The sequence below is a fragment of the Miniopterus schreibersii genome (assembly GCF_964146895.1).
Source record: "Miniopterus schreibersii genome assembly, chromosome: 7".
In the NCBI taxonomy this organism is placed as follows: Eukaryota; Metazoa; Chordata; class Mammalia; order Chiroptera; family Miniopteridae; genus Miniopterus; species Miniopterus schreibersii.
Window position 1 is genome coordinate 3,257,639 of NC_138108.1, and position 24,653 is coordinate 3,282,291.

The 24,653-nt window shown below is 56.3% G+C and overlaps 1 protein-coding gene across 1 annotated transcript in view; it reads right to left on the bottom strand.

The window, feature by feature from the left end:
* Positions 1–1,092: 1,092 nt before the first annotated feature.
* MROH2A (maestro heat like repeat family member 2A) overlaps positions 1,093–24,653 on the bottom strand; it is a gene marked incomplete at both ends in the record, with an annotated part of 35,647 nt that continues 12,086 nt past the window's right edge. The window contains 28 exons of the mRNA XM_081142854.1: positions 1,093–1,229; positions 1,734–1,799; positions 2,041–2,143; positions 2,706–2,837; positions 3,661–3,816; positions 4,317–4,499; positions 4,678–4,824; positions 5,944–6,058; positions 6,510–6,647; positions 6,996–7,189; positions 7,270–7,429; positions 8,201–8,355; positions 8,760–8,912; positions 9,721–9,839; positions 10,418–10,541; positions 11,785–11,889; positions 13,560–13,655; positions 14,392–14,500; positions 15,296–15,375; positions 16,302–16,424; positions 17,574–17,726; positions 18,804–18,926; positions 19,343–19,462; positions 22,053–22,160; positions 22,578–22,630; positions 22,859–23,000; positions 23,429–23,469; positions 24,318–24,474. Coding sequence (XP_080998980.1) covers positions 1,093–1,229; positions 1,734–1,799; positions 2,041–2,143; positions 2,706–2,837; positions 3,661–3,816; positions 4,317–4,499; positions 4,678–4,824; positions 5,944–6,058; positions 6,510–6,647; positions 6,996–7,189; positions 7,270–7,429; positions 8,201–8,355; positions 8,760–8,912; positions 9,721–9,839; positions 10,418–10,541; positions 11,785–11,889; positions 13,560–13,655; positions 14,392–14,500; positions 15,296–15,375; positions 16,302–16,424; positions 17,574–17,726; positions 18,804–18,926; positions 19,343–19,462; positions 22,053–22,160; positions 22,578–22,630; positions 22,859–23,000; positions 23,429–23,469; positions 24,318–24,474 — 3,492 coding nt within the window. The remainder of the gene's footprint in view (positions 1,230–1,733; positions 1,800–2,040; positions 2,144–2,705; positions 2,838–3,660; positions 3,817–4,316; positions 4,500–4,677; positions 4,825–5,943; positions 6,059–6,509; positions 6,648–6,995; positions 7,190–7,269; positions 7,430–8,200; positions 8,356–8,759; positions 8,913–9,720; positions 9,840–10,417; positions 10,542–11,784; positions 11,890–13,559; positions 13,656–14,391; positions 14,501–15,295; positions 15,376–16,301; positions 16,425–17,573; positions 17,727–18,803; positions 18,927–19,342; positions 19,463–22,052; positions 22,161–22,577; positions 22,631–22,858; positions 23,001–23,428; positions 23,470–24,317; positions 24,475–24,653) is intronic.

Sequence of the window (24,653 nt, forward strand, 5' to 3'; positions counted from 1 at the left end):
TTTGTGCTGCGGCCACATGGCCTGTGTGTGTTAGCTCAGGCTACATAACAACATACTACAGACTGGGCGGTTTAAACAACAAATTTATCTCTCGCAGTTCTGGAGGCTGGAAGGCAGAGGTCCAGGTGCCAGCGAGGTCAGGTTCCAGTGAGGACTCTTCCTGGATTGCAGAAAGTGCCTTCTCCCCGTGTCCTCACATGGCAGACAGAGCGAGTGTTTGGTGACTCTTAGAAGGGCACTAATCCCACCCTAAAGGCTCCGTCTCAGGTGTCCTCACACTGAGGTGAGGGCCCCCATGTATGAACTGAGGGGACATGTTCAGTCCAGAGCCTAGGAGTCAGTCAGGAGGGCCAGCTGGGGGCTGCTGACCCAGGCTCAGCCCGGGCCGGAGGGGCCCCAGCAATTCTAGACCTTTCCTCATCAGGAAAACTTGTTCCCGCCCCAAGCTGCTTGCCCCTCCTCACCCCCACCCTGTTACCCAGCCGGCCTGTGCTGAGATCTCTGTCCCAGCCTCGCTGCTGGAAAGCCTAGAAATTTGGGGTTTTGGTGTCCTGTCATCTAGCAGAGGAAGGTGAGGCAGAAGTGGCTGGGTTGGGCCTCGGCCAGCTTCTAGGCTCTGCCAATAACGGACCCTGTGGGCATATGGCATGGTGCCCTCTGATGTGTACTGCATTCGGCTAGTGGATGCCTCCCCTTTAAGAGGGGTCCCTGGGGGTGGGGACTGCACAGTAACCAGGCTCCTCTCTGCCTGGCATGGCCACAGGCAAACCCCATCATGGATGGGACTGAAATGCCAGTGAAGACCCAGTGGATCCTAGTGCTTTGGCTAAAAGGGGTTATCTGACCTTGGCACACCCTGGAGAAAGCAACAATGACATGGCCCCATTGGGACTGATGTCTCCCTTGGCCCCGCTGTCCTGGCTCTGGGAGATCGTCACCTTGCAGTCAAGAATCCACCCCACGTGGCAATGGAGGTTTATTTCAATGGAAAGGAAGGGATGCGCTGGGAACAATGCTTTCCTTACAAACTAAATTCAACGTGGTCGGCATTGCTGTGGGTGGGGCGGGCACTGTGAGGTGGCAGTTTGCATTTCACATTCGGGACACTGAGGAAGTTCCTTCTGGTGAAGCCAAAAGCTGGTGCTGACTACAGGCATCCAGGATTTTGAGAGTCTCCAGGGCTGCACCCCGAACCCCGAGATCCGAGTCCAGCTGTAGCTCCTGGAGAGCTGGGAGTGAGCACAAAAGGGGAGGATCAGGACCCTGGCGGTCGGGCCACACCCCCACCCCCCGCCCATGCCCACAGAGGCCCAGGGAGTGACTGGCAAGGGGCTGTCGTGGCTGCAGACGTGGGACCCCTGTGTTTGGAGTCAGGGGGCGGCAGATGGAGCTGTGAATCCACACACATCTCCCATCTTCAGGGCTTCCCTCCTCTAATGACAGGAATCCCTCCAGAACCCCAATTGCCCCCTGGGTCAGCTGAAGGAATCAGGGCGGAAGCATTTTTATAAATGTTTGTGAAGGGGGAGGGGGCAGAGGCCCAGGAACAAATGTTCCTTCCTCCCCTCCCCAAAGAGAGTTTTGTCTTCCTTGGAAAGCACTCCACCGCGCCATCCCTCTCTCTGTGCCCTGGTTACAACCCCCCCAAATAAAACCCCATGACCAAGGGACGGCTGCCTGTTCCCTCGGAGGTTCACTAAGCTCCCAGGTACAGCTGAGCCCCCAGGACTCACAATTCCGTAATGCCACGAAGTCCAGCTTTCTCAGGTAATGCTCAGACAACTGCCTCATAATAACCCCTGCGTGACAGCCAGAGAAACGCGCGTCACACACGTGTCAGGTGAGCGGGAGACCTGCCTTTACCTGACCAGGTGTCTGCTGAGGAGTTAGCCGAGGACGCCCGACTGAGAATCAGGCAGGTGGGCAGCACGGTGGGACAGGAGCTCTGGGCCCGACACCTGTCCCAGTCCCCTCCGGACCCGGGTCTGACCCCACGGCCTTCAAGGTCGCTCCTGCATCGGGAGACACCTGCCCGCTCACCTGCCAAGTTGCAGGAAGCCATTCTGATCCTTGACAAGTTACTTTTAATGTAGGTCATTGTTTCGAGCAAGAAACTGTAGAGAACGGCAGGCTTTTTCTGAGTCTGCAAAACACAAGTGACACACTGAGCCACGGAGGTGGTTGTCCCGGAGACCGGCTGCTCACAGGGTGTATTCCCCCCCGTCGGATGCAGGGGGGCTTGCCTGCTCCAGTGTCACACAACAGATTAGAGGCTGGGCAACCTCCAGCCTCCGTTACACTCTGGTCTGGCCCAGGGAAGAGATTATATTCATCCAAAGCCTATGCCATCCAATATAGCAGCCAGAGGCCACGTGTGGCCCTTATGCATGTGAAAGGAGGCTGGTCTGAATTAAAAACTTCCGCGTTAATTACATGTTGAAATAAAAATGACTTGGGTCTATTAGGTTAAATAAGACCTATGATTAGATTTGGTTTCGTCTCTCCCCTTTTCTTAACATGGTTGTTAGAAAACTTAAAAATGGGCATGTAGCCTGCATTTATTTCTGCTGGACAGTGCCAGTCTCGACACCCCATGTCCAGGTGTTAGCTGAGGGTCTCGAGACAGACTCTGTGACAGCTGAGACCCCAAGCCCAAGCCACTGGGCAGCCACTGCCAGCAGGTCGGTCCCCCTTGGCCTCCTCACCAGGAAGGAGCACAGGGTCATCTGGAAAGTGGCCATCTCGTCCTCCCCCTGGGTGCCGCTTCGCCCCGAGGAGTCCTCCAGGCCCTTGCAGCCCCAGAAGTGCACACACTGATACATGGTCTCCACACAGGCCTGGAGGGACACAGAGCAGAACAGTAAGAGACATGGCAGGGACTGAGGGGTTCACAGGAGCGGTGGGGCTGGCCCGACTGCGTTCCATCGATAAAGCCAAGGGGTAGCCCTGAGAAAGCCTCAGGAAGCTGAAGGGTGGGCTGGTGGGCCCTGGGAGGGGACCTGGGACCAGAGCCCCACCAGCCTAGATAATGGCTGTGTATGCATTTATAAAAAGGCCCTTGGAGACCTTGCCAGCATGGCCCAGTGGTTAGTGCGTCAGCCTGCACACCAAGGGTCGCAAGTTAGATTCCCAGTCAAGGGCTCCTACCTGGGTTGCAGGGTCCTGGACCCCGGTTTGGCCACGTGCGAGAGGCAACCAATCACTGTGTCTCTCTCACATGGATGTTTCTCTTTCTCTCACCCTTTCTCCCTCCCTCCCTCCCTCCCTCTAAAAAAATCAATGGAAAAAATATCCTTAGGTGAGAATTAGCAAAACAAAACCAAAAGAGCCCCTTGGGGGCAGCTGCAGCCCACTTTCCCCCTTAGTCAGCACCTTCATGCCCTCAGCAGCCCTGCCTGGGGGGCCTGCCCTTTCAGGAGATTGGGTTGGGGGCCTGGCTGGGCTGGCAGGACCGGGCATGCCTTCTCATTCCCCCAGATGCCCTGCGCCCAGCTCTTCCTGCTTCTGAGCCCTGCATCAGCCAGGTCCCTGGGCTCTGGCCTCCCGTGGGGTTAGGTCCCAGGAGGATGCAGGTAGCTGAGCCAGCAGACCCAGAAAACACTTTCCTTTCGGGGACAGCGGGCCCCAGACTTTGGGACTCAAAGCTGAGGTGTGTCTGACCTGGGCTGCGTCAGGGCAGGGGTCCTGGCAGTGCAGCATGAGCGGGACCCAGGCTCTCTTCACCTCCCCCTTGAAGAAGTGCTTCTTGGAAACCCTGACCACCTTGGCCAGCTTGCGGAACAGGAGGAAGGCCTTCAAGCGCAGCAGCTCGCTCTCCTGCGGCCAAGACGTGCAGAGCAGCTCTGAAGCCCGGGGAGCGAGGCGCCCATCACAGCCCCAGCCAGCCTCCGTGGGCCCTTTTGAACGCCTGGGCCCCTGTGACGCCTTCCGGGTCATTCCATCAGGACGGAGCCTCTCCTCCAGGGCTCCAGGACGGGGTATAACTCTGGTATTTGTGACCCCTGCGTCCCGGAGGAGGGCTGTGCTGAATCTGCGCGCACACACTGCCTAGTGAGTCCTGGGACCCGGCACATCACAGGCGCCCAAGGAGCGTGTGTGGGCTTCAAGGAATTAAAAGGGAAAGCTCATTCCCTACTAGCAGGGAGAAGGGTCCCTTGGGCCCTAGAACGAGATTTTTTTTTCCCCCACAAGATCCCATGCTCAGCCGATTGACCTGTCAGCACCAGGTGAGCCCCTCCGTCCTTTTTTCTCCAGGGAGGCACCTGCAGGGCCCCCACCGAGGGCCTGCGCCCGCTGAGGCTCTCATCTGGACTCACGTTGTCAAAGAAGGACCTGCACTGCATGGAGATGGCGTCGAAGAAGGGCCCCACGTCCCCTTCCCGGAGCTCCACCAGGATCTTGGTGAGGGCCTCCATGCCCTCAGAGGGCATGCTGGTGCCACCGGGATCCCTCAGGGAGCACAGGCACTTCCCCAGGAGCAGCTTGCAGTACTGCTTCACCTGGGGGTGGGGGTGGGGTAGGGTGGGGGTGGGGGTGGGGGTGGGGGTGGGGTGGGGGAGGACAGGGAGCCTTCAGCTCCAGGGCTGACCGCCTGGCTGAACGGAACACCCCAGCACTGACCCTCAGCGCCCTGGGCCCTGCACCCTGGGCCCCAGGGGTCAAGGTCCCGCGCAGCACCTTCTTGGGGGCGCCCAGGGCCATGTTGCCGAGGGCGCGCAGGGACAGCACCCGCAGGACCTCGTCCTTCTCGTCCACACCCTTCTCTAGCAGCTGCACCACGGGCTTCAGCAGCTTCTCCTGGTACAGAATTGGGTCGCTCATGAACTGGAAAGGAGAACTTGCTGCAGTTATCCCCGGCGGAGGCCCGCTCTCAGCCAGGAGACGGGCGTGCGGCTCTGCAGCGCCCGGGGTGTCTCCTGGTGCGCAGGAGGCGATTCGGGGCCTGAGCCCCTGGGGCCCGCGCTTAGCTCCTCGCCTGCCGTCGTTCGCTTCTTCAGCTGACACGATGGGGCGGCGACCCTGCGCGGGAGCCGTGTCCACTGTGTCCCAACAGGAACACACAAGAAGTGCATTTCCCTCACCTGGGATTCGGAGTCACCGTCAGCCTTGTCCTCAGAATGCCAGGACATTGGGCCCACGGGGCCCCTCTGGCATGTGTGTGCGTGTGTGCACGTGTCTGTGTGTGCACGTGTTTGTGTGTGCACGTGTTTGTATGTGCAAACACGCACACGAGCGTCTTTTAAATAAACCTAAAGAAAACTAAATGCCAAATTGGTGGCTCCAAAACTGAAAATTCACTATCTGGCCCTTTACAGGAAAAGTTTGGGGACCCCTCACTAGGCTGGAGTTTGGGTCCTGCAGTGTATGGGGTATCGTGCAGCCAATAGAATTTCTCCTCCAAGTCTTCTGGCCAATTCCCTGGATCTGCTTCCAGAAACTTCTCTTCCCCACCAGGAAGGGACAAGAAGGGCCTGTCAGTAGAGGTGGCCCCATACGTGCCCCAAGTGCATGGAAGGTGGAGCTAGTCTCCAGGAGGGGCCCCAATGGCCGTAACCCCCTGCCCCGGCCTTCCTGCCTAGCTGAGCCCTCCTGCAAGATCTCCCCAGCACCTCCATCCCACCAAGAGCCCGAGGGGCCCTCCTCTGGCCGCCTGGGTGCTGTGACACTCACCACATCACTTAGTTGCCCCACTCAGGGCACAGGCCACGTCTCAGCCCCTTTCCCCATGGTGCCTGCCCCCGATTACTGGCGCGATGGAGGAATGAATGAATGAATGAGTGCATGAGTGAATGAATACGAAAATGAGGGATGCTCACCTTCTCCCTGGACTCAGATGCCACTCAGATCTCGAGTGTCTGCCCCTGAGATGAGCCCCCAAGAGAACTGATGGTCACCCACACCTCTCCCCCCAGCCCAACCCACCCCCCCCCCCCCGTGCCTCACTTCCACACAGACCGCCGTGCTGCTGAGGCGGCAGCTGAGGACCTCCGAGGCCATGCCCCTGAGCACCAGCTCCGACAGCCTCTGCCTGTAGCCCTCCATGTTCTGGATGCACAGCCTACGGAGGGGACCACAGCCCGTGGGGCAGGGAGGGCGTCTCAGCTCCTGCCGGGCACAGCTGCCCTGGAGCTGGGCTCCCTCGGGCAGATCTAACATCTCTGGGCCTCTCCCTCCTCGCTGGGGAGTGTCCCTGAAGTACTTACTTTCCCTCACTTATTTTATAAAAGGGACTCGAACGAGGGCTGCATGTGAGTGATCGGGACCTGGGTCTCCGCCATCCTGGCCCTGCTCAGAAGCCCTGCATGGCCTTGGCCAAGCCCTGCTGGCTTCTGACCTCACATTTCCTGCCCTGGGGCATAAAGAGTTGGAAGGAAAAATTCCCTTCAGCCTGCTTGCTACTGCCATCCCGAAGTGTGGGGCACGGGTCGGCCTGGCAACCCCCCAGAAGCGAGGCATCTCGCCATCACTGTGCAAGTCTCACGCCTGCAGCCCTGGGGCCGGGCCCCCACCTGGCCAGCAGGCCCGCTCCATGCAGGAAGGTGGAGCTGCTCTCCAGGAGGGACCACACGCCCTGCTCTTGCAGCGCTCCCACCAGCCGCTCGTTGTCCAGCCTCTTGAACAAAAGCTGCATGGATCTGATTGTAACCCTGGAAGAAGGGGGGACCATGTCATTGCGCAGCAGCACCCCCCCGCCCCGGTAGCACCCACCATGCCTCAGAGGGACAAGCACTGCACCCAAGTCTGTGAATCAGGGTCCCAGCACCTGCCGGGCCTAGTGCTAGGGGCTAAGACTGAGCCTGCAAACTCTGAAAACCGCAATGTGCTGGACACAAGTGAGGGATTGTTGTAAGACCAGGTTCCAGAAACCTCTCCTCCCCACTGGGAGGGGGCAATGAGGGCCTCTCGGTGGAGGTGACTTCTAAGGGGCAGCCTGAGGCTACAGTCCGGCCCAGCCCCTCTGCCTTGTACCGCAAGCCGCCTGCCCTCGGGAGCACCTCTGCAGGTTGATCTCCTCGGGCAGGGTCCCCGAGTGGATGAGTCTCCACGTCTTCAGGACGGGCGACGCAGCCTCAGGCCCCTGGCTGCTGCCCAGCTGCATCAGGAGGGTGTAGACGAGATCCGGGAGGAGGTCCGGGAGATTGTCGGCCTTGTCCATCTTCTCGATGAGGAGGTGGATGGTGCAGAGGGTCTGCGGAGAGAAGGGCGGGAGGCACTGGGGCTCCTACTCAGAGCCCCCAAGGAGCCCCATGGCCTGCCCCTGCCACTCACCATCAGAGGGTCCACTGCGGCCAGGCGCCAGATGTCGGCCTTGGAGGTGGCGTTGGCCCGGGGGGTGAACCGGGCCTGCAACCGGCCCATCAGCCCGTGGAGCATCGATCGGGCAAAGGCCACATTCTCCGCCACAGCCAGCCACACCTCCATCAGGTGGCTAGCCAAAGACAGGGGACAAGGGCTGTGGGTCGCCTGCCATATGCCCTGGCAGGTAAGAGCCTCTTTGGACCACAGCAGCCCCCTGAGGAGTGGATGCACGCTGGAGGCTGAATCTCAGGGAGCTGGCATGAGCCCAGGCCCCTGATTCCACGTTCAGCTGCCTTTCTGTGCCCCGCTCACGATACTCCAGGGAAAGCCACGGCTCCACCACTAGGCGATCTCAGAAGTCCCCACTAGGTCTACTGTTTGATGGCCTATGGACACTCCAGAAATAGCCTCCAAGGGCCCGGCTTGTTCAAGCTGGTCCCAGGCGGCTGACCGGTGGCCTCCCCCTTCTTCCCACCAGCACATCTCTGAGGAAGATGTCCCATCTCCATATCCCACAGGAGAGGGAGGGAGGGAGGCCTGCGGGGGTCAGGGAACCTGCCAGACTACAATTTGGAGCACCTTTCCTGATCCCCAAGTCCAAGCCCGTGGGCCAGCTGAGAAGGGAAGGGGCCCCTGGACAGGTTACACAGGTGCAGGGAGGTGAGGTCCTGGTGGGTACCAAAGGGCCAGAGAGACAAGTCCAACAAGGTCCACAAGGAGACGCGTGAACTGCCTGCTAGAATTCACAAAACTGGGTACAGCTTTCCCCAAAGGCTGCACCTCCCACAAGAGATACAGGGAGAGGGTCAGACAGGGCACCACTCAAGGTCCCAGTCCTCTGGGACATGTCAGCAGAGGTGAGTCGGGGGCTGTGCACTGCTGCTGTGCACCCACCACCCACCTCTGCATGGGCAAGGGCTGCCTCAGGAGCGACGTGAGGACCGTCTCCTGGTGGTAGTGGGCCAGCAGGAGGATGCCCTCGATGAGGTGGCGCTGCACCTCCGGGTGGTCCACCACGGGCAGGTGGACCAGGATGGCGCCCAGGATCTCAGCCACCTGGGGAGGGGCTGGGCATCACCAGGGCCGCCTGGCCCTCAGGACCTCTTGCCCTCGCCCTATTGCACAGCCCTCCTGCAGGGACTCTCGCCCAGCTGGAGGATGGGTGGGTTGAACCGCAGCACCCCTCTGGTGAACCCTTTGGTCTTTTCCCGGACTTTATTAGGTTTTGGGTGCAGTGGGCAGTGCTCTCTGACAGAGAGAGCCACGGGCCCTAGTCCACCGTCTGCTTACTGACCCCGGCTACCTTCAACGCCTTTCTTTCTCATTCTGGAACTCTACTTCCTCCCCCTCTGTCCTGCCAGGGCTTGAGAAGGCGTGGTCAGCGTGTACAGCTGGGCCCCGGCCGGTGCCTGCAGCCCGGGAGCTCCGGGCAGCCCCAGCCCCAGCCCCAGTTCCGCTACCTTGTCCTCCAGCTCCTTGACCCGCATCTGGAGGAAGGCGTCTATCCAGGTGACCGAGGCCTTGTCGTGCTGGAGGTCCATGGCCCCGATGTTCTCGCAGAGCTTCTGGATGAGCGAGACCACCTCGTCGCAATTAAACTGCATGCAAGCCACCTGGGACCAGAGCAGGCCGTTCCTGGGGTCCACAGCCCAGCCCCAGGCCCAACACTCTGCCCCACCTGTCACCACTGACTCACCCTCCTCTTCTGCTCGACATTGCGGCCTCAGCCCCAGCCCCCAACCTCTCTCATCACCAGTGCCATGGACTCCTCCCCACCCCCTGCCCAGCCGCTCTGTCCCAGTCATGGGCCCGCTCAGGACATCACTCCCTATTCCAAGCCACCTCGCCCCAGGATGCACCTCCAACCTCCCACTCCGGCCACCTGCCCCTGCCCTGCCTGAACCCTGCATGGGAAGCTTCGCCCAAACCCTCCCTGCCCTGTCTCTGCAGCCTTCCCCAGGGTGTGCCCTGAGCCCTGAAGCCCTCCAGTGTGTCCTGCCATTCCACAAGCCCCCTCCCCTGAGGCAGAAGTGACACCTCGCTCCTCTGTAGCCTCAAGAGTTTGGGTGGCTCTGGGCACTTTTATCACCAGTATGCCGTCAGCCGGCCCGTGTGCCAAGGCCTGTGTGCTGGGCCTCATGCTCAGTTCTTCCTGGGGCCCCCTCCACCCTCAGTGTAGCACATCCCAAGGATGGAGAAAAGATAGCCAGGGACTGTTAGCACCTACCCTGTGCCAGGAACCCCCACGGGGACTTTACATAGTGTAGGCCATTTACAGATGGGTTGGGCCAAAGGCCACGGAAGCTGTGACTCCCAGAAGAGGGGGACTGTGTGGCCAGGCTGATCGAGGTCCTGCCCCCGGAGGTGGCCCAGGCACTGGGAAGGCAGCCCAGCAGCCACACGAGCATCCTGGCCCATCACCTTGGCGATTCTGGAGGACGCGCTGAAAATCTTCTCTACCTCTGAGCTCTGGAGGTCCTCCTTGCATCTCCCCAGCTCTGATTCTTTGGACACTCCCCACGAAGAGCAGGTCTGGCTTGCTGTGGGGAGTACAGTTTCAGACACGGTCAGCGGAGACAGAAGGCCCAGGCCCTGGCTGCGTCACGGTGGCCTCCTGCTCTGGCCCTCAGGGCACCTTGGCTCTGCAAGGCTGGACCACACTAGGGTATCTGAACACCCCGTCCCCTCTTGCCCTCGCTCTCTTTGCTCCCCATACCACCTCTGCGCACAGCTGAGGTGCCTGCTGTGATGGACTCCCCACCAGCCACTACGCCAGCGGCAAGCTCTTCCCCTTGGACGGTCACCACACTCAGCTCAGCTCTGGCCAGTTTTGCTGTGTCCCCTGGCATCTATGAGCTGGCCTGGTCCCAGTGGGCCCCTTCAGTGCCCAGCACATGTCCATAGTGAGTTACGCTGAACCAATGAGCCTCTCCTTCCAGAAGCTTCCATTGCCTCTCAGTGAGCTCTGCGCCCCCTCTGCCATCTCGGCTGGTCACCCTTGTTTGTCTATACAGAGAAGCCGAGATGCCCCCCGGACAGCCCCACAGCTCACAGCCCTGGTGTCGGCCCTCCCTCCCGGCCTGGAGAAGCTGGTCATGGTGTCCCGCCTTCGGTGTACCGTGCAGATCCAGCAGGCTGGACAGGACATCCGTGGAGGCCATGCGAGTTCTTTCGTGGGAGTCACAGGTGCGTGGGGCAATGAGTCCAACCAGCATGCCAAACTGCCCCAGTTTCAGGGGGATCTGGGGACAGGAGACCGCAAGGCTCACTCTGTCCCCTCACGCTCACCTGGTGCTGCCCAGGGGCAGGATAGCGGGCAGCCGGAGAGGGCGAACCCTGCTATGAAAACACCTGTCCAGGAAGGGGGAGGATGCCATCATCCGTCCGCTGCCCAAGTCTTTGCCTCCTGAGCCCCAGACTCTAAGGAGTCTGGCCCACCTCAGGCCCAGGTTCTATGTGCCCATCTTGTATCTATAACTGAGCCCTGAGTTCAACTTTGGGCTTCCCCAGTTACTAGCTGTGTGACCTGGGCAGGATCCCTAGCCTCCAGTCCCCGTGTTCCTCATCTGATAACGATGGCACCTCCTCTTTCAGGGGATGGCTTGAGAAATGTATCAGAAAACCCAGCATCGGGCATCAAACATTACTTAGCATAGTCTTGGCCTCGATCTCACTTTGCTGGGCCTGCGTCCCCATGGGGTCCTGCCTGCCTTGTTCTAGCCACGTACCAGCCCTGAGACCCGAGGCTGCTCCCCACACCCCAGCCCCAGGACACCACTGTCCTCCTGCCAATGCCAACCATCCCTGAAGACCAGAATTTCAAACAGAACAGAGCCAACAAATGTAGGAAGAGAGGTCTCATCGAGCCGTGTCAGAAGCTTAACCAACGAAAACACTTCATTGCTTTTCTAAATGTGTGAGGTAGGCCTGATTTGCTTCTGGACCCAGGGCTTGGAAAAGCGGACCTTGGTGCGCATCTTGGTGCCTTCCAAACGCACCCAGCCCCAGCAGAGGGCACCACAAGCTATGGAGTGCAGAAACCTTCAAACAGGGTACTCAAGGCCCGTCACAAACAGCGTCTGACGTTGGCCTGCACCAGAGCCCATCTGAAAGATTGGGAGTCCTAGCAGGTCTACCTAATACATAGAAACAAATCTAAATGTGTGTGGTACTTGTCAAGCTTTGTAAAATTTGTAATTGTTCACTAACTTACTTTCTCATGTTAAGTAAACATTCACTTTTCTAACCAATTTGGTTTTCATAATCGTGTATCCTTTTGTTAAGAGGGTCCTCACCATGGTGTGAGCCTCAAGCCCCACAAAACCGAGATCTCCACAAGCCACGGCCCCTCCTCTCCCTCACCCCCACCTCTGGTTGGCCCCTCTAGGGGTCTCACTGCCTCTCATTCCCAAGAGAGGCAGCCTCTTCCCAAGGGACTCTTCAGGGGGCGGAACCAGGCGTGGGGCTGGGGGCTCCCGCACTCACGCAGACTCCGATGCTCTGGACGTAGCTCTGCATGAGATGGAGGTGCAGGTTCATGGCCTTCTCCCGCTCCCACTCTTTCTCCGACAGGATCCACTTCTCCAGGAGCTACGGGTGGGGCCCAGAACAAAGAATAGGGTGTCAAAATCCCAGGGCAAGCCCTCTCCTGGCCAACTATTGCCCCCTCCCCCATCTCTCCTGCTCAGAATCTGACTTTCAATGTTTCTGGATGGTTCTAGACACTTTTGGTTTTCTTCCCAGGCCCCACTACTAAGGAGGTGAGACTGTGGGCAGAGAGAGAGCTCCCCCAGCATCTTCACCGAGATGGCTGTTGACTAATTAGCGTCTTGGGCCTTGCTCCAAGGGTCTGCCCGCCAGTGAAGGGGCCAGGAGCACAGCCTGCCCTGCATCCCAGGGCCTAAGCATTCACGCACCTACTAACAGCTTAAAAACACAAGAAGCAAAAATGGATAGAACTGAAAGGAGAAATAAATAAATCACAATGACAGAGGTTTCAGTACCTCTTTCTCAGTAACGGATAGAGCAAGAAGACAGAAAATCAGGAAGGAGGCCGAAAACGAAAATTAAATAAACTTTGATCCATACCTCATACCGTATACAAAAGTTAACTCAAAATATATCATAGACTTAATTGTAAAATCTGAAAATATACCGTTTTAGAAAAAAAATCTTTGTGATCTTGGGTTAGACAAAGATTTCTTAGATATGGCACCAAAACCATGATCCATAAGAGAAATAAAATGATAAATTAGACATCATCAAAATTAAGAACTTCTGCTCTTCAAAAGGCACTGTGAAATTCATGGAAAGACGAGTCACAGGCTGAGAGAAAACATTTGCAAATTACATAACTAATAAAGGATTTGTATCTAGAAAACATAAAAACTCTGAAAACTCAACAATAAGAAAGCAAATAACGTAATTAAAAAAAAAAAAAAAAAGCTACTAGTACCTTTCAAAAATGCCAAGATTATAAAAGGCAAAGATTGAGGAATTGTTCCAGACTGAAGGAGACTAAAGAGACGGGACAATTAAATGCAATGCATGATCCAGGTTGGGTCCTGGATCGGGAGGAAATAGCTGCTATAAAGAGCATTATTGGAATAATTAGTGAAGCCAGACTATAGACCTTAGATTAGAATTTAGCATTGTATCAATGCTAAATTTCCTTGTTTTGATCATGTATTGTTATATAAGAGACTGTTCTTCCCCTGGCTGGGCGACTCGGTTGGTTGGAGCATCACACTACACATCGAAAGGCTGAGGGCTCCATTCCCAGTCACGGCACATACCTAGGTTGCGGGTTGGATCTCCTGTCAGCGCGTGGATGGGGGAAACCAATAAATGTTTCTCCCTCTTTCTCTCTTTCTCCCTTCCTCTCTCTAAAGTCAATGTTTAAAAAAACAACTCCATGTCTTCAGGTGAGGGTTAAAAAATAAATAAATAAAAATAAAGGAGACTATTCTTGACTATTCTTGTTTTTAATGTCTGCAACTAACTGTCTATGATTTAAAAGGTGTGTGTAGAGAAAAAACTGTGGCAAAATATTAAGAATTGTGAACCTGGGTGAAAGGTATACAGGAGTTCTTTTTATTACATTTGCAACTTTTCAGCAAATTTGAAAATTTTATCTAAATAAAATTACCAAAACCACGTCTAACTCATACCCCTGTTTCCCACAGAGAGTCTGGCCCTCAGGCCAGCTTTGTGGGAGGTGCGGCCATCCCTGGCTCCCGGCCCTCTGCCAGGCAACTCACGTGCACCATCTCCTGCAGCCCCTTGGGGTCCAGCTGCCTCTGCATGAGGCCCTCCATCAGCTGCTCCAGGGCGCACAGGGCGTTCGCGTACAGGGCCTGTGATGAGAGAGGGCAGATCTGGGCGGCCACGAGGGGGACGCACAGTGCGAGACGGTCAGATAGCCACCCCTTTTACTTCTGCTCAAACTGAATTCTTCACACCCGGCTTCTCGTGTGACACACGAGACAACTTTTTAAGAGGAACCCATTTCACAAAGGAGGAAACTGAACTCCTAGAGCCCAGTTCTTCTGGCTCCTTAGCCAGGGCCAGGCCCTGGAGGCACAGGTGGCTACTTGGCCACAAAAGATTTGTCTTCCTTTTCCAACAGTGTTCCTGGAAAACAGCCGTCCAGCCTGAGACTACATTTCCCAGGACCCCTTGCATCTAGGTGGAGTCAAGTGACTGAGTTCTGGCCAACGGAAGGCGGGCATAGTGGCTCATGAATCCCCCCTGCTCTTTCTCTTCCTCTCCAAGCTGGATATCCGTCCCCATGGGGACCTTCAGAACCATGCACTGAGGGTGGAAATGCCCCTGAATAACTGTGTGAAGCAGCTCTATCCCCACCCCCACTGCCAATTTGATCGAAATTTTCATCTTGTTAAACCACAGAGATGTCAGCGTTTGTCTGTTACAGCAGCTGGCGTCACCTTATACTGACTAACAGAGCCTGCTGCACTTTGCTGCCTCTGACCACAGATGGGTGGTTCAGGATGGTGGGCTCTCGCCACTACTCATGTTAAAGTAAACTTCCAGGTCCTGACCCAGAAAATGAGGTGGCTCCGAGGGACGTACCTTGATGGACTCATTGTCCTTTCCTGGGGGTTGGAGAGAAATCACAGAATGTATGCTGATATCCATCAGCTCACTGTTTTCCTCTGCGGAGTAGAAAGGCTTCACTTTGCTAGGGAAAGAAAAAATGGCAGAAGGAGTGGTCAGTGGGGAGTTGAAATCCATTGCCCAGTCCAGGGTGTAGAGGTGAGACAGGCCAGTAAGCCAGGACAAGTGGAAGAGGAAGACTGAGACAGACAGCTGAAGAAACAGGCAGAGCAATTGACAGCAGATACAGAAGGTCACCTCCCTAGGCCTCAGTCGTATTCCAGCTTCTGACCCAGAAAAGCAGCAAAACCCAGTGGGCAATGCCAGGACCAGCTACAATGACTAACAACCCCCTGCCCTGGCACTGACCAATCAGCAATCAGTAGAGACCATGACCCTGAAAGAGCACACCTGGAAAACTGATGAATTTCTGCTGAAACCCTCCCCTGAGACCTCCCGTTAGATTCTATTACTTATATTATTTGTACTAACTGTATTAATGCCGTGTTGATAAATAAATTCCTTGACTGAGCCCAACCCAGTTGGAAGGAGGCCATCTCCCTGCCTGCTAGTCAGTGTCACCGTGTGGCTTCTTGCTCAAAACATCTCCTACTCACCCACCTGCCAATCACCTCCCGTCCAAGGAGAAGAGCCTAACTTGGAATATTGTTTGAGAATTATGGAAAAGAGCTGGGGGAGGCAGACTCCCCACTTCCAGGACAGCCCACTGCCTGGGGGGGGGCTGCCACCCAAGACCCCTGCTGTGAAGGCCGAGAGAATAAAGGAAGGGCCCTTCCCAAGGAGCACTGAGGGATGGTTTTGGATTTTGCATCTACCCAGAGGAGCTGCCTGGGCTATAGGCAAGGCCCCCCCTTCTCACCTCAGGTTCAAGAGGGCATCCATCGCCATGGTGCGCACAGGAGACACCAGGTTGTCGGTCGGCTCTGCCTTGATCACGGCCTGCCCGGCACAGCGGGGCAGTGACCCTCCCAGCCACCCAGAGTCCCAGGCCAGGTAGGACCGGGGCCCTTAACTCCCAGGGACCCTGATGGTGGCAGCGCCCCCAGTGTTAGTGCCAGGAAGACCTGACATTTTTAGAATCGCTTGGCCTTTGCCATTTTTGGGGGAGAGGCAAAATCTGGTGGAAGGCTTGGGGCTCCAGATGGGTGTGTCCTTTCCACTCAGGTCTGCCTTACCTGAGTGTATCCTTGGGCAAACCATGTCCCCTGACCGAGCCCAAGCTCTCTACATGTAAAAGGAGGACTTGGTGGTCCTGTGACAGGAGTGAAACTAGACGCACAGAGCTCTAGTCCAGACAGGAGCCAAATGCATGTTCGCTTCCTTCTCAGAGCCTCCTGTCCCACCCGCATCTCACTTCCCTCCCTAACTGCTCCCAACACAGCCGGAGCAGTGGGTGCCCAGGGTCAAAGCATTGCCGGCATGGGGAGGTCTGGGGCCAGGGACAGCAGCTGTCCCACAAAAGCCGTCAGCACCTGTCACTGCTTCTTGCCTTTGGGCAGTTGACATTTTCTAGATCCTACCAGGGTTCTGTGCAAAAATAGCTTTAAGCCCTGCCTGCAGCTGACACCTACCCCCTAGGTCCCTCCCACAGAGAGAATGCTGGGGCGGCTGCAGTGGGGCCGAGCCAGGGGACCTCTGTGTCCCACCCTGAACCCACCACCTCGGGGGCACACGGAGCCCGGCTGTTTCCTGGCCACAAAACCCTTTATCAGACACAAGGACCATCTCAGAACTCCTACAGTTGGATCGCAGCAAAACTGAGACAGAAAGGGGCTTCAGAGACCCCGTGGCCCCTGGTCCCTCCGACGCCCTCAGGAACTCTCAGCTAGACCCGCAGGCGGCCCAGGGCCCAGGACCCCGCTCACCACTACAATGGCAGTAAGAGTTGTCTTTTGGGAAAATTGAAAGTTCTCCAGGCCCTTGAGGTTTTCGATGGCGCCGGTGACCTGCACCACACTCTTCAGGAAGGCCATTTTGAGGCAGATGTCCTGTGCCCAGACCAGATGAAGGGACAGAGGAAGCATGTTGTGAGTGAGCCCCAGGACCCCGAGCCATGGCCTCTGAGCCCAGGCCCTGCAGCCACCTAAGGATGTGCCTTCCTCCACCCTCAGAGAGATGCCGGCCGCATTGTGTCCTTCAGCCACCGACAGAGCACCTGCCACCTGGCGGGGCCGTGGGCCAGGCCTCCTACACCTGCGCCAGGGCAGGGGTGCGGGTCAGTGGGCACCCTCGCTGACCAGGGGCACCAAGCCCTGTGTGTCTCCGAGAGGCAGATAAAATCCTACTTGCTTTTACAGTGTGGATGGATCTTGAGGGCATTATGCTGAGTGAAATGAGCCAGACACAAAAGGACACATACTGTGTGGTTCCACCTGTCTGAGGGAGCTGGAGCAGTCGGATTCAGGGACAGGAAGTGGAGCCGTGGGGGCTGGGGGCTGGGGGCTGGGGGCTGGGGGCTGGGGAGGGGAGGGGAGGGGAGGGGCAGTCATTCGATGGGTGCAGACCTTCAGTTTTGCAGGAGGCAGGGTTCTGGAGATGGATGGCGGTGATGATTGCACAACTGTGCGAGTGCACGTAACGCCGCTTACAAGGGTCTTGATGGCAAACGTTAGGTTGTGTGTATTTAGGTTACGTGTATTATACCACAATTTAAAATAATAATAATAAAACAGTGTTTACTTTATTCTCTGTGTTTTCTCTTTGCTATTCCGAGGAAGTAGCTAGTCCCTTTGCATTTCTGACGGTGACCCCAGGTCTTGTCCCTTGTGAAAGGCAGAGGGTCAGGTGTCTGGGGTGGGGGGTGGGGGGCAGAAGCAAAGGTAGAGGGAGGGAGAGAGACTGGAAAGGGGGGGTCTCATCTTGTGACTTTTGGTGACCCATGCCCAGCCTCCCAGCACTCGGGGAAGGGGCTACCCCCTTCCTCCTGCAGCAGAGAATAGCACAGGTTGGAGCCAGGGGCCTCCCAAATGCTGGGAGTCAGGCAGGACCCCTGGATGTCTCCATGTGGGCCATGGGCCGCCTGGGCCCAGCTCCTGGCTTCTCTGGGTAGAGAGGGAGGCAGGGTGCCTCTCTGCCAGCCTGGCTCAGGGAGGGTGTCTCCCAGGCCCTGACTGTGGGTCTGTGGCTTCCCGGGTTACCTGGGAGCTGCTGGTGTAGTGGTGAATGATCTTGGCGGTGATGGGGGTGTCCACGTGGGTGAGGAGCATCTGCCAGTGGCAGTGCAAGGCCACGCAGCTGTACATCACCATGAGGGCGCTCTTCACGGTCTCCCGCCTCCAGGGGTGGTCCTTCTGCAAGGCCAATGAGAAGGGGAAGAACCTCTGGGTGGGGGACATGTGCTCAACTTGCCCGGATGGGAGGGAACAGGGCCTGCCCCAGCTGCTCGTGGACTGTCTCTGGTCACAAGACCAAAAGAGCCATTGAGTCAGCTGAAGGTGCCGAAGACACTCATTTATTTATTCACTCATTCAATACTTTTTATCGAGCACTTACAACATGCTGGGCCCCGGGTGTAGCGCGGTGAGTAAGTCCGAGCAGGGCCAGACTGCCCGTTAGCTGTTGGCTGTGTGGACACTCCTAAGCAGAGGCTGGCAGTGATCGCCTCCCTACCTCCACCTCCAGGCATTTGCTCTGGGCAGGGGCTCTCATGATGCCGGGGATCCAGCGAGAACACACAGCCTCAGCCCTGCTCTCCCGGGAGGAGGTGTCAGAGACCACCACGCCCCCTGAGGGAGTCAGGTCCTGGCTGCAGGTCTCAGGTCCTGCGCTGTGGAGAAGGCAGAGACTCTCCATCCAAACAGCCAGACCCCCAGGGCAACGGGCGTGGGCAAGGCCAAAGCCTGAGGCATCAGTGACTCCAGATGGTTGCCCACTGGGGACTCAGCTGCCTGTGGCACCATGTCCTGAAGCAGGAAGGTGGACCAGAGGCTGGCCATGGGCTGCTTGGGTCCAGCTCCTGGCTTCACCACGGGCCAACTGCACGCTCTCGGAGGGGCTTCACTGCTCTCATCTACGACAGTGGGAATCGTACCCCCTCGAGCCCAGCCGCATTGGTTCACCGAGGCAGAGGTGGGTCTGGGTGAGGCCTGGGGCCCTGCAATGCCAGCCTGGGCAGGTACTCCCATCATGCATAGCAAAGGGCTAAGGCTCCTGTGCAATATCTGGGTTTGTTAAGGCCCAGCCTGTGTTCTTTAGATTATCCAACAGCAAAAGCTCTGCTGGAGGCAGCCTCCGAAGCTCAGTCATTTTGGGGACAGGAGACATGGAGGGGTTTTCTATTGCCACCAGGTAAGAACCTTGGTTGGGTGCTGAGAGCTGATGTTCAGAGAGGCCCCCCGACACCTGGTTGTGGAGTGCGGGAGGCTTACCCGCCAAGCGCCAATCTGCCAGGACTCCTCCGACTCCTGAATCCTCTCCTCAAAGTCCTGGAGCACGTTCAGCACTGTCTTCACCTGGCCCTGGGCACACAGGCCAAAGCACAGAATCACGCCCTATGGGGAGACCCAGGCAGCTTGGGTGAGGGAGTGGACAGAGGGCAGAGGCGGAGCCCCCCCTCACACACATACACATAAGCATGCACACACATGCATGAATATACATATGCATACATACGCACACACTCATGCACACGTGCACACATGCACACATGCACGTACACGCACAAACAGGTACATATATTCACACACATGCACAGGTACACATATGCACATGCATACACACAGACAGGTATACACATGCACAGCTATGAATGCACCCATGCACATCTGCACAGGTGCACACATGCACATGCATGCACACACAAGTACACACATGCATGCACTTGTGTACACACAGGTATACACATGCCATATCCCCTGAGGGTCCAGAGAGCTCTAGTGGAAAGGAAGGGGCTGCAGGGCGCTCTCACCTCTCGGTCGAAGTCCTTGCTGTAGTCGGTCTTGTACAGCAGCTCCAGCAGCAACACCTCCACCTTGTCGGCCTCCAGGCCTGTGGCCAAGGTGAAGCCCAAGGCCCGGTACAGAAAGCTCTAGAGTGGCAGGGGACAAAGGGAGCTTCAGGCCTCCCTACTCTGCCTTCCAGGGTTCCCTGTGTGGAGAGTTTGCTATGCAGGCCTCTAAATATATTTTTAATGTGCAAATATCTATGCATTTTGCACAATCTTTAAAAGAAATCTTCAGGGGCGGTTGGACTGTGTGCACAAGGCAAGCACATTATAAATAGCGGGGCCAAATGTTTCTCCTGTACCAACTGAGCCAGTTTACACTCCCGCCAGCCAACCCCAGAGGACGCATCCCCCACGCTCGCTGGCACAGAGGACGCCATCAGTGAGAGGCGGGACATTCGCGTTTTCATTTGTCTCTTTATTGGTCATGCTGATCACCTTTGCATAGTATCATGACCCATTCCTTGAATTCCCGCCTATAGTATTCTTTCCCCATTTTCTGTTTGGTTACACTCTTGTTTTTATTTGTAAGAATTTGGTGTGTATATTTGCAATAACAACAACAAACATATATTATCTCACTGAATCCCCACCACTCTAGAAGGCAACTACAGTTACTGTATTTATTGATGAGAAAGCAGGTAGAAAGTGGTAGAAATCCAGCCTTGTCTGAAGCTCACGTCTCACGCTCAGAAGACACAGCCGGCAGATTGCTCTCGGTCGTCTATTTCCCCAACGTCTTGTTTCCCTTTTGATTTTGTTTATGGGGATTTTGTTTTCACACAGAACGTTTCCATTCTCATAGAAGACCGTGGCTTTCTTTGCCTTTGTCTTTCCTGGTTTCTTTTCATGCATACGAAGGGCTATTCCCCGTTAAGATTATAAAAATATCCATCCATGTATTCTGGTTGTTCCGCGGTTCCACGTTATTTAGCACACCTCAATCTTGGACTGTTCTGGGACAGCAAATCCCTCCTTAATCGGCTTCATTTTCAATATATTTGTAGCTATTCTTACATTTTTTCATTCAGATGAACATAGAAACGATCTTGTCAAATTTCATAAAATTGTCAAATTTCCATGAAAAGTTTTGGGACTTTGACTGGGAGTAAATTACATTGCAGATTAATTTGAGACAATGAACACCTTCATGACGACAAGGCCCTGTCTACGAACCAGAGGCTGTGTCTGTTGGTTTAGGGCCTCTTTTAGCTCCCCTGCCTCTCTGGCAGTTTTGTGTTGTTGACATATTTACTATTTTATGATGAAATATATACTGATTATATGTTTTACTTTGCGCTGGTCCTTTGACTAGGATCTGTTCCCATTATATTGTATTTTTGTTTTATTTGTATATAGGAAGATAGTGGTTTCTGCATGTTGATTTTGGAACAAGACTGGCTCTGTCTACTGGGGTTATAAGTCTGGAGGCTACTGGTAGCCACCTTGCCCCCACCTAGAGGATGCCACTCTAGCAATGGAGAGCTCAGGGGGCAGGGGGTCCTGATGAAGTTACCTAATTGTGTATTTAAAACTTATGCAAGCCAATAAAATCCCATTTATCTATTTACTCTCCTTAAGCTAGGCGAGTTCTTGTAATATCGTTAAATTGCATGCATTTGCTTATTAAATACTATGTGCAACTTTCTTTCAAATGGGCATCTGGCCTTAAGTTGACATCTGATAAGACCTTATATCTGCAAATCTACAGTATTTAGTATTATCTGTAAGACATACTTTACTATCTGTTATTTTACATACTTACCTGGAAAAGGTATATATTTGAACAAACACAGTTTTTGGTTGGCACCCATAAAAACGTTTTAAAAAACATCTTTATTGAGATATAATTGGCATACCATAAAATTAACCCATTTAAAGTTTACAGATTCAGTGGTATGTTCACAGGCTTGTGTAACCATCATCACAACCTAAGATTGGAACATTTTGCCACCCCAGAAAGAAGCCTCACATCTATTGGGAGTCACTCCGCACTTTCTTCAGCCTCTGGCAATCACTAAGCTACTTTCTGTCTCTATGGGGATGCCAACTCTGTACATTTCAAATAAATACAATCATGTAATATGTGGTCTTTTGTGTTCCTTTGCACCTGGCTTCTTTCACTTGGCATGTTTTCAAGGATCATTCTTTTTGTACCATACATATCAGTACATTATTCCTTTTTAGGGCTGAATAGTATTCCATTGTATGGGCGTACCACCTTTTGTTTATCCATTCATCCGTTGATGGGCCCTTGAGTTGTTTCCACTATGTGGCTATGTGAGTAATGCTGCTTTCCCCCCCTCCAAGCCTTATCTTCTTTACTGCTGAGCTAGAACCGAGACCCCTTTAGCCCCCTGTGGTTCCGTGTCAACCTCACCCTTTCCCTATTTACAAAAACCCATTCAGAGCCCTCAATTCTCGCCTGCTGGGCTCTTTGATGGGACAACTTCAGGTGGAGCGTGGGGTGAGAAGGATGGGGGAGCTGGTGACTGGAGGAAACCCCCCCCCAACTTCAACTAAGCAGGTTCTTAAAGAAACACAACATGAAAAGCTAAATCCCACTGCTCTGGACCACCCACCTCTCCTCCTGGACCCTGTAGATGGCCATGGATGTGGCTGCACCCCTGGGGTCCCCTCCTTGTTTGAACTGCCTGCTGCCGTGGGGACCAACCTTCTCCAAGGAGGGGCTGGCAAAGCTCTCGATCTGGTTGTTCAGCTCTTTGCCCAGACGCAGGCTCCAGCTGGAACCCCGAGTCTTCTTGAGGGAGAGTCTCAGAAACTGGGGAGGCAGAAGATACCTGCGGATTGTGCTCCAGGGAGGCTGCGTGATGTTAAGTAGAGACCGACCTCCTCCAGCCCCCCTCCCCAATCTCTGGATCACCCGACCCACGAAGCCCTGATCCAGCTAATGTTCTGTGGGCCTGTGGGTCTGGGGAACAGCTATAGCCTGGGGGCCAGTGGGAGGGGTTCACCCCTGTGCTGATTTCCCGAGCACTTGGCGTCCCAGAACGGAAGGCCCTCTGTTCTCCCCCACAAGAGCTGTGGACATGCTCGGTACCCCCCGAGTCTTCTAACAGAGGGAGAATGTGGCCTTGAGGGGCTCCTAAACTCCCCGCATGCCAACCCCACCAAGTGCCCCCCATCCATCCATCCCCTTTCTCCCTCCCAGCCTCAGCAGGCTGGGTCACCTCTTTACCTGAATCAGCTTGTCCTCCCAGGTCTTCTGATTCCAGGTAAACTTAGTATGTTCTGCAGAGAGAAGGGTCACACATGCTCCCCTCTGCTGCTCCCCTCTGGGCAGGCACCTCCCTTGCCTGGCCTGCCAAGCCCCCACGCAGAGGCTCCCCACACGCTACGTTTCCCTCCCCACCTTCTCAGGACCACAGTAGGCTGCGCAGGTCAGCCACACGTCTCGGGGTCCTGGTGTCCAAGCCACCTAATCAGTCCCCCAGCCCGCGCACTGAGAGGGCGCCTCACCTTCCAGGTAACTGACCAGCAGCGGGATCTCTAGCTCCCACATGTCAGCCATGGAGGGCGCGATGCTGTGGCTCAGGGTCCTCAGAAGGTTGAGCATGGCTACTCCCCTGCCCTCCCCTTCATAGGGGGCCGACATCAGTACCTGGGGGGAACCAAGACCCCAGTGGGACTCTGTCTGGTCTGGGCAGCCCTGGGCTCCTCGCTCCTGGGGATGACACTGGGGACCAGGCCGTGAGTTCCCTCCCCACCCCAGCTCCCCATGCTCGTGGATTAGCATCCAGAGTGCACAGAGGGCGCAGGACGGAGCCCACCCCCCGGGGGCAGGCTGGCCACTGTCCTGGGGATGCTTAGAGGTTGCTCAAAGGCTGAGCAGAGGAGTCTGAGAGAGATCTGAGGACACTGTCCCTGGCACATCTACATGAGAGGGGCAGCAGGGACCAGGAAAGCTCTGTTGTGCCAAGCGTCCAGCTCCCTCCTTCCTCTGGGGGCTCTGGGAATTAGGAGCTTGCAGGAGAGGCACCGCAGGACACGCCTCACCCAGGCGGGGGCACAGCCAGGCGAGCCACTCACCAGGAGACGGGCCAGCAGCTTCTGCGGCGCGGGCAGGTCCACTGAGGGAGGAGATTCCACCCGGCTGAAGCGCTTGGCTCAAACCAGGATGCTCCCTCCGCCACCCCGTGAGTCCCCCGAGGGGGGGGGGGGCTGTACCCTGGAAGGTGCTTCCCCAACCCATCCCACTGTCCCAGAGTGGAGAACGTGTTGGCACAGGGACCTCCATAAAGAACATCCAGCAGAGTGGAGAGCCATGCTGTGGGCTGGGGCTTGGAGGGTGCTGTTTCCAGGATAAGGACACCAGGACCACCCACGAGAGCGCGCATCTTCTACTGTGAACCTTGGCATCTGTCAGGCTGACCGTAATCAGACACCTGTCCCCCTCCGCCCCCAACCTCAGGCTTCGGGAGCCAGTGAGTCTGTCAGAAGCAAACACAGTGCTCGGACCAGCGGGCAAGGGAGGACCAGCCCGCGGAGGAGTTGCAAGTGAGGGGGCCCTGGAGAGGACTGGGCCCCGAGTTGAGGGTGGGGGCACAAGGGAGACCTCAGGGGGTGTCCTGTCAGCCACGCCCATCAGCAAAGCCCCGGGCCCTGAGAGCAGCGCCCTGGGCGCAGCGGTGTCACCCAGCACACGGGTGGGCCTAGTCACTTTTTGGAGAGTCTGACGTCAACAGTGCTCAGAGGGGACCACAGCAGAGGGGCTTACAGGGGACTCAGGTGGAGCGTCTATGGTCCCTCCACCGGGCTCACAGCAGCCCTGAGGGGTCACCCTGGGGAGAGGCTGAGGCAGGGGCGAGCCTCTGGCGCCCGTTTGGGCTCCGGGATGCTCCCTGGGGGAGGGGAAGCGTCGGGAGACGCGGGCGCCCGCCCACCCCGTCCGGCCAGCTGGCTCGGGGATGCTGCTCACCACGCCTGCTCTTGCCGGCCGTGCTGGCCGCGCTGGGCTCCGCGTCCGCGCCTTGGAACTGGCGTTCCGCCAGGTTGGTGAGGCTGACGCAGATGGGGGTCAAGACCTCCATGTTGTCCGTCTCCATGACGTAGCACAGGAGCCTCACCCAGAACTCCTGTGGGGAGAGGGGCCCGGACTAGAAGGGGCGGCCCAGAGCCACACGAGGAGGCGGGTCAGGCTCCCCCGCGGCGCGGACCCCACCTCGGTTCTCCAGAGCTGTGCTCCTGCCCACTCGCCCACTGGCAGCCTCTGCTGGGCCGGCTCTGCGGCCAACCCCGGTCTTTGTCAGGGCCA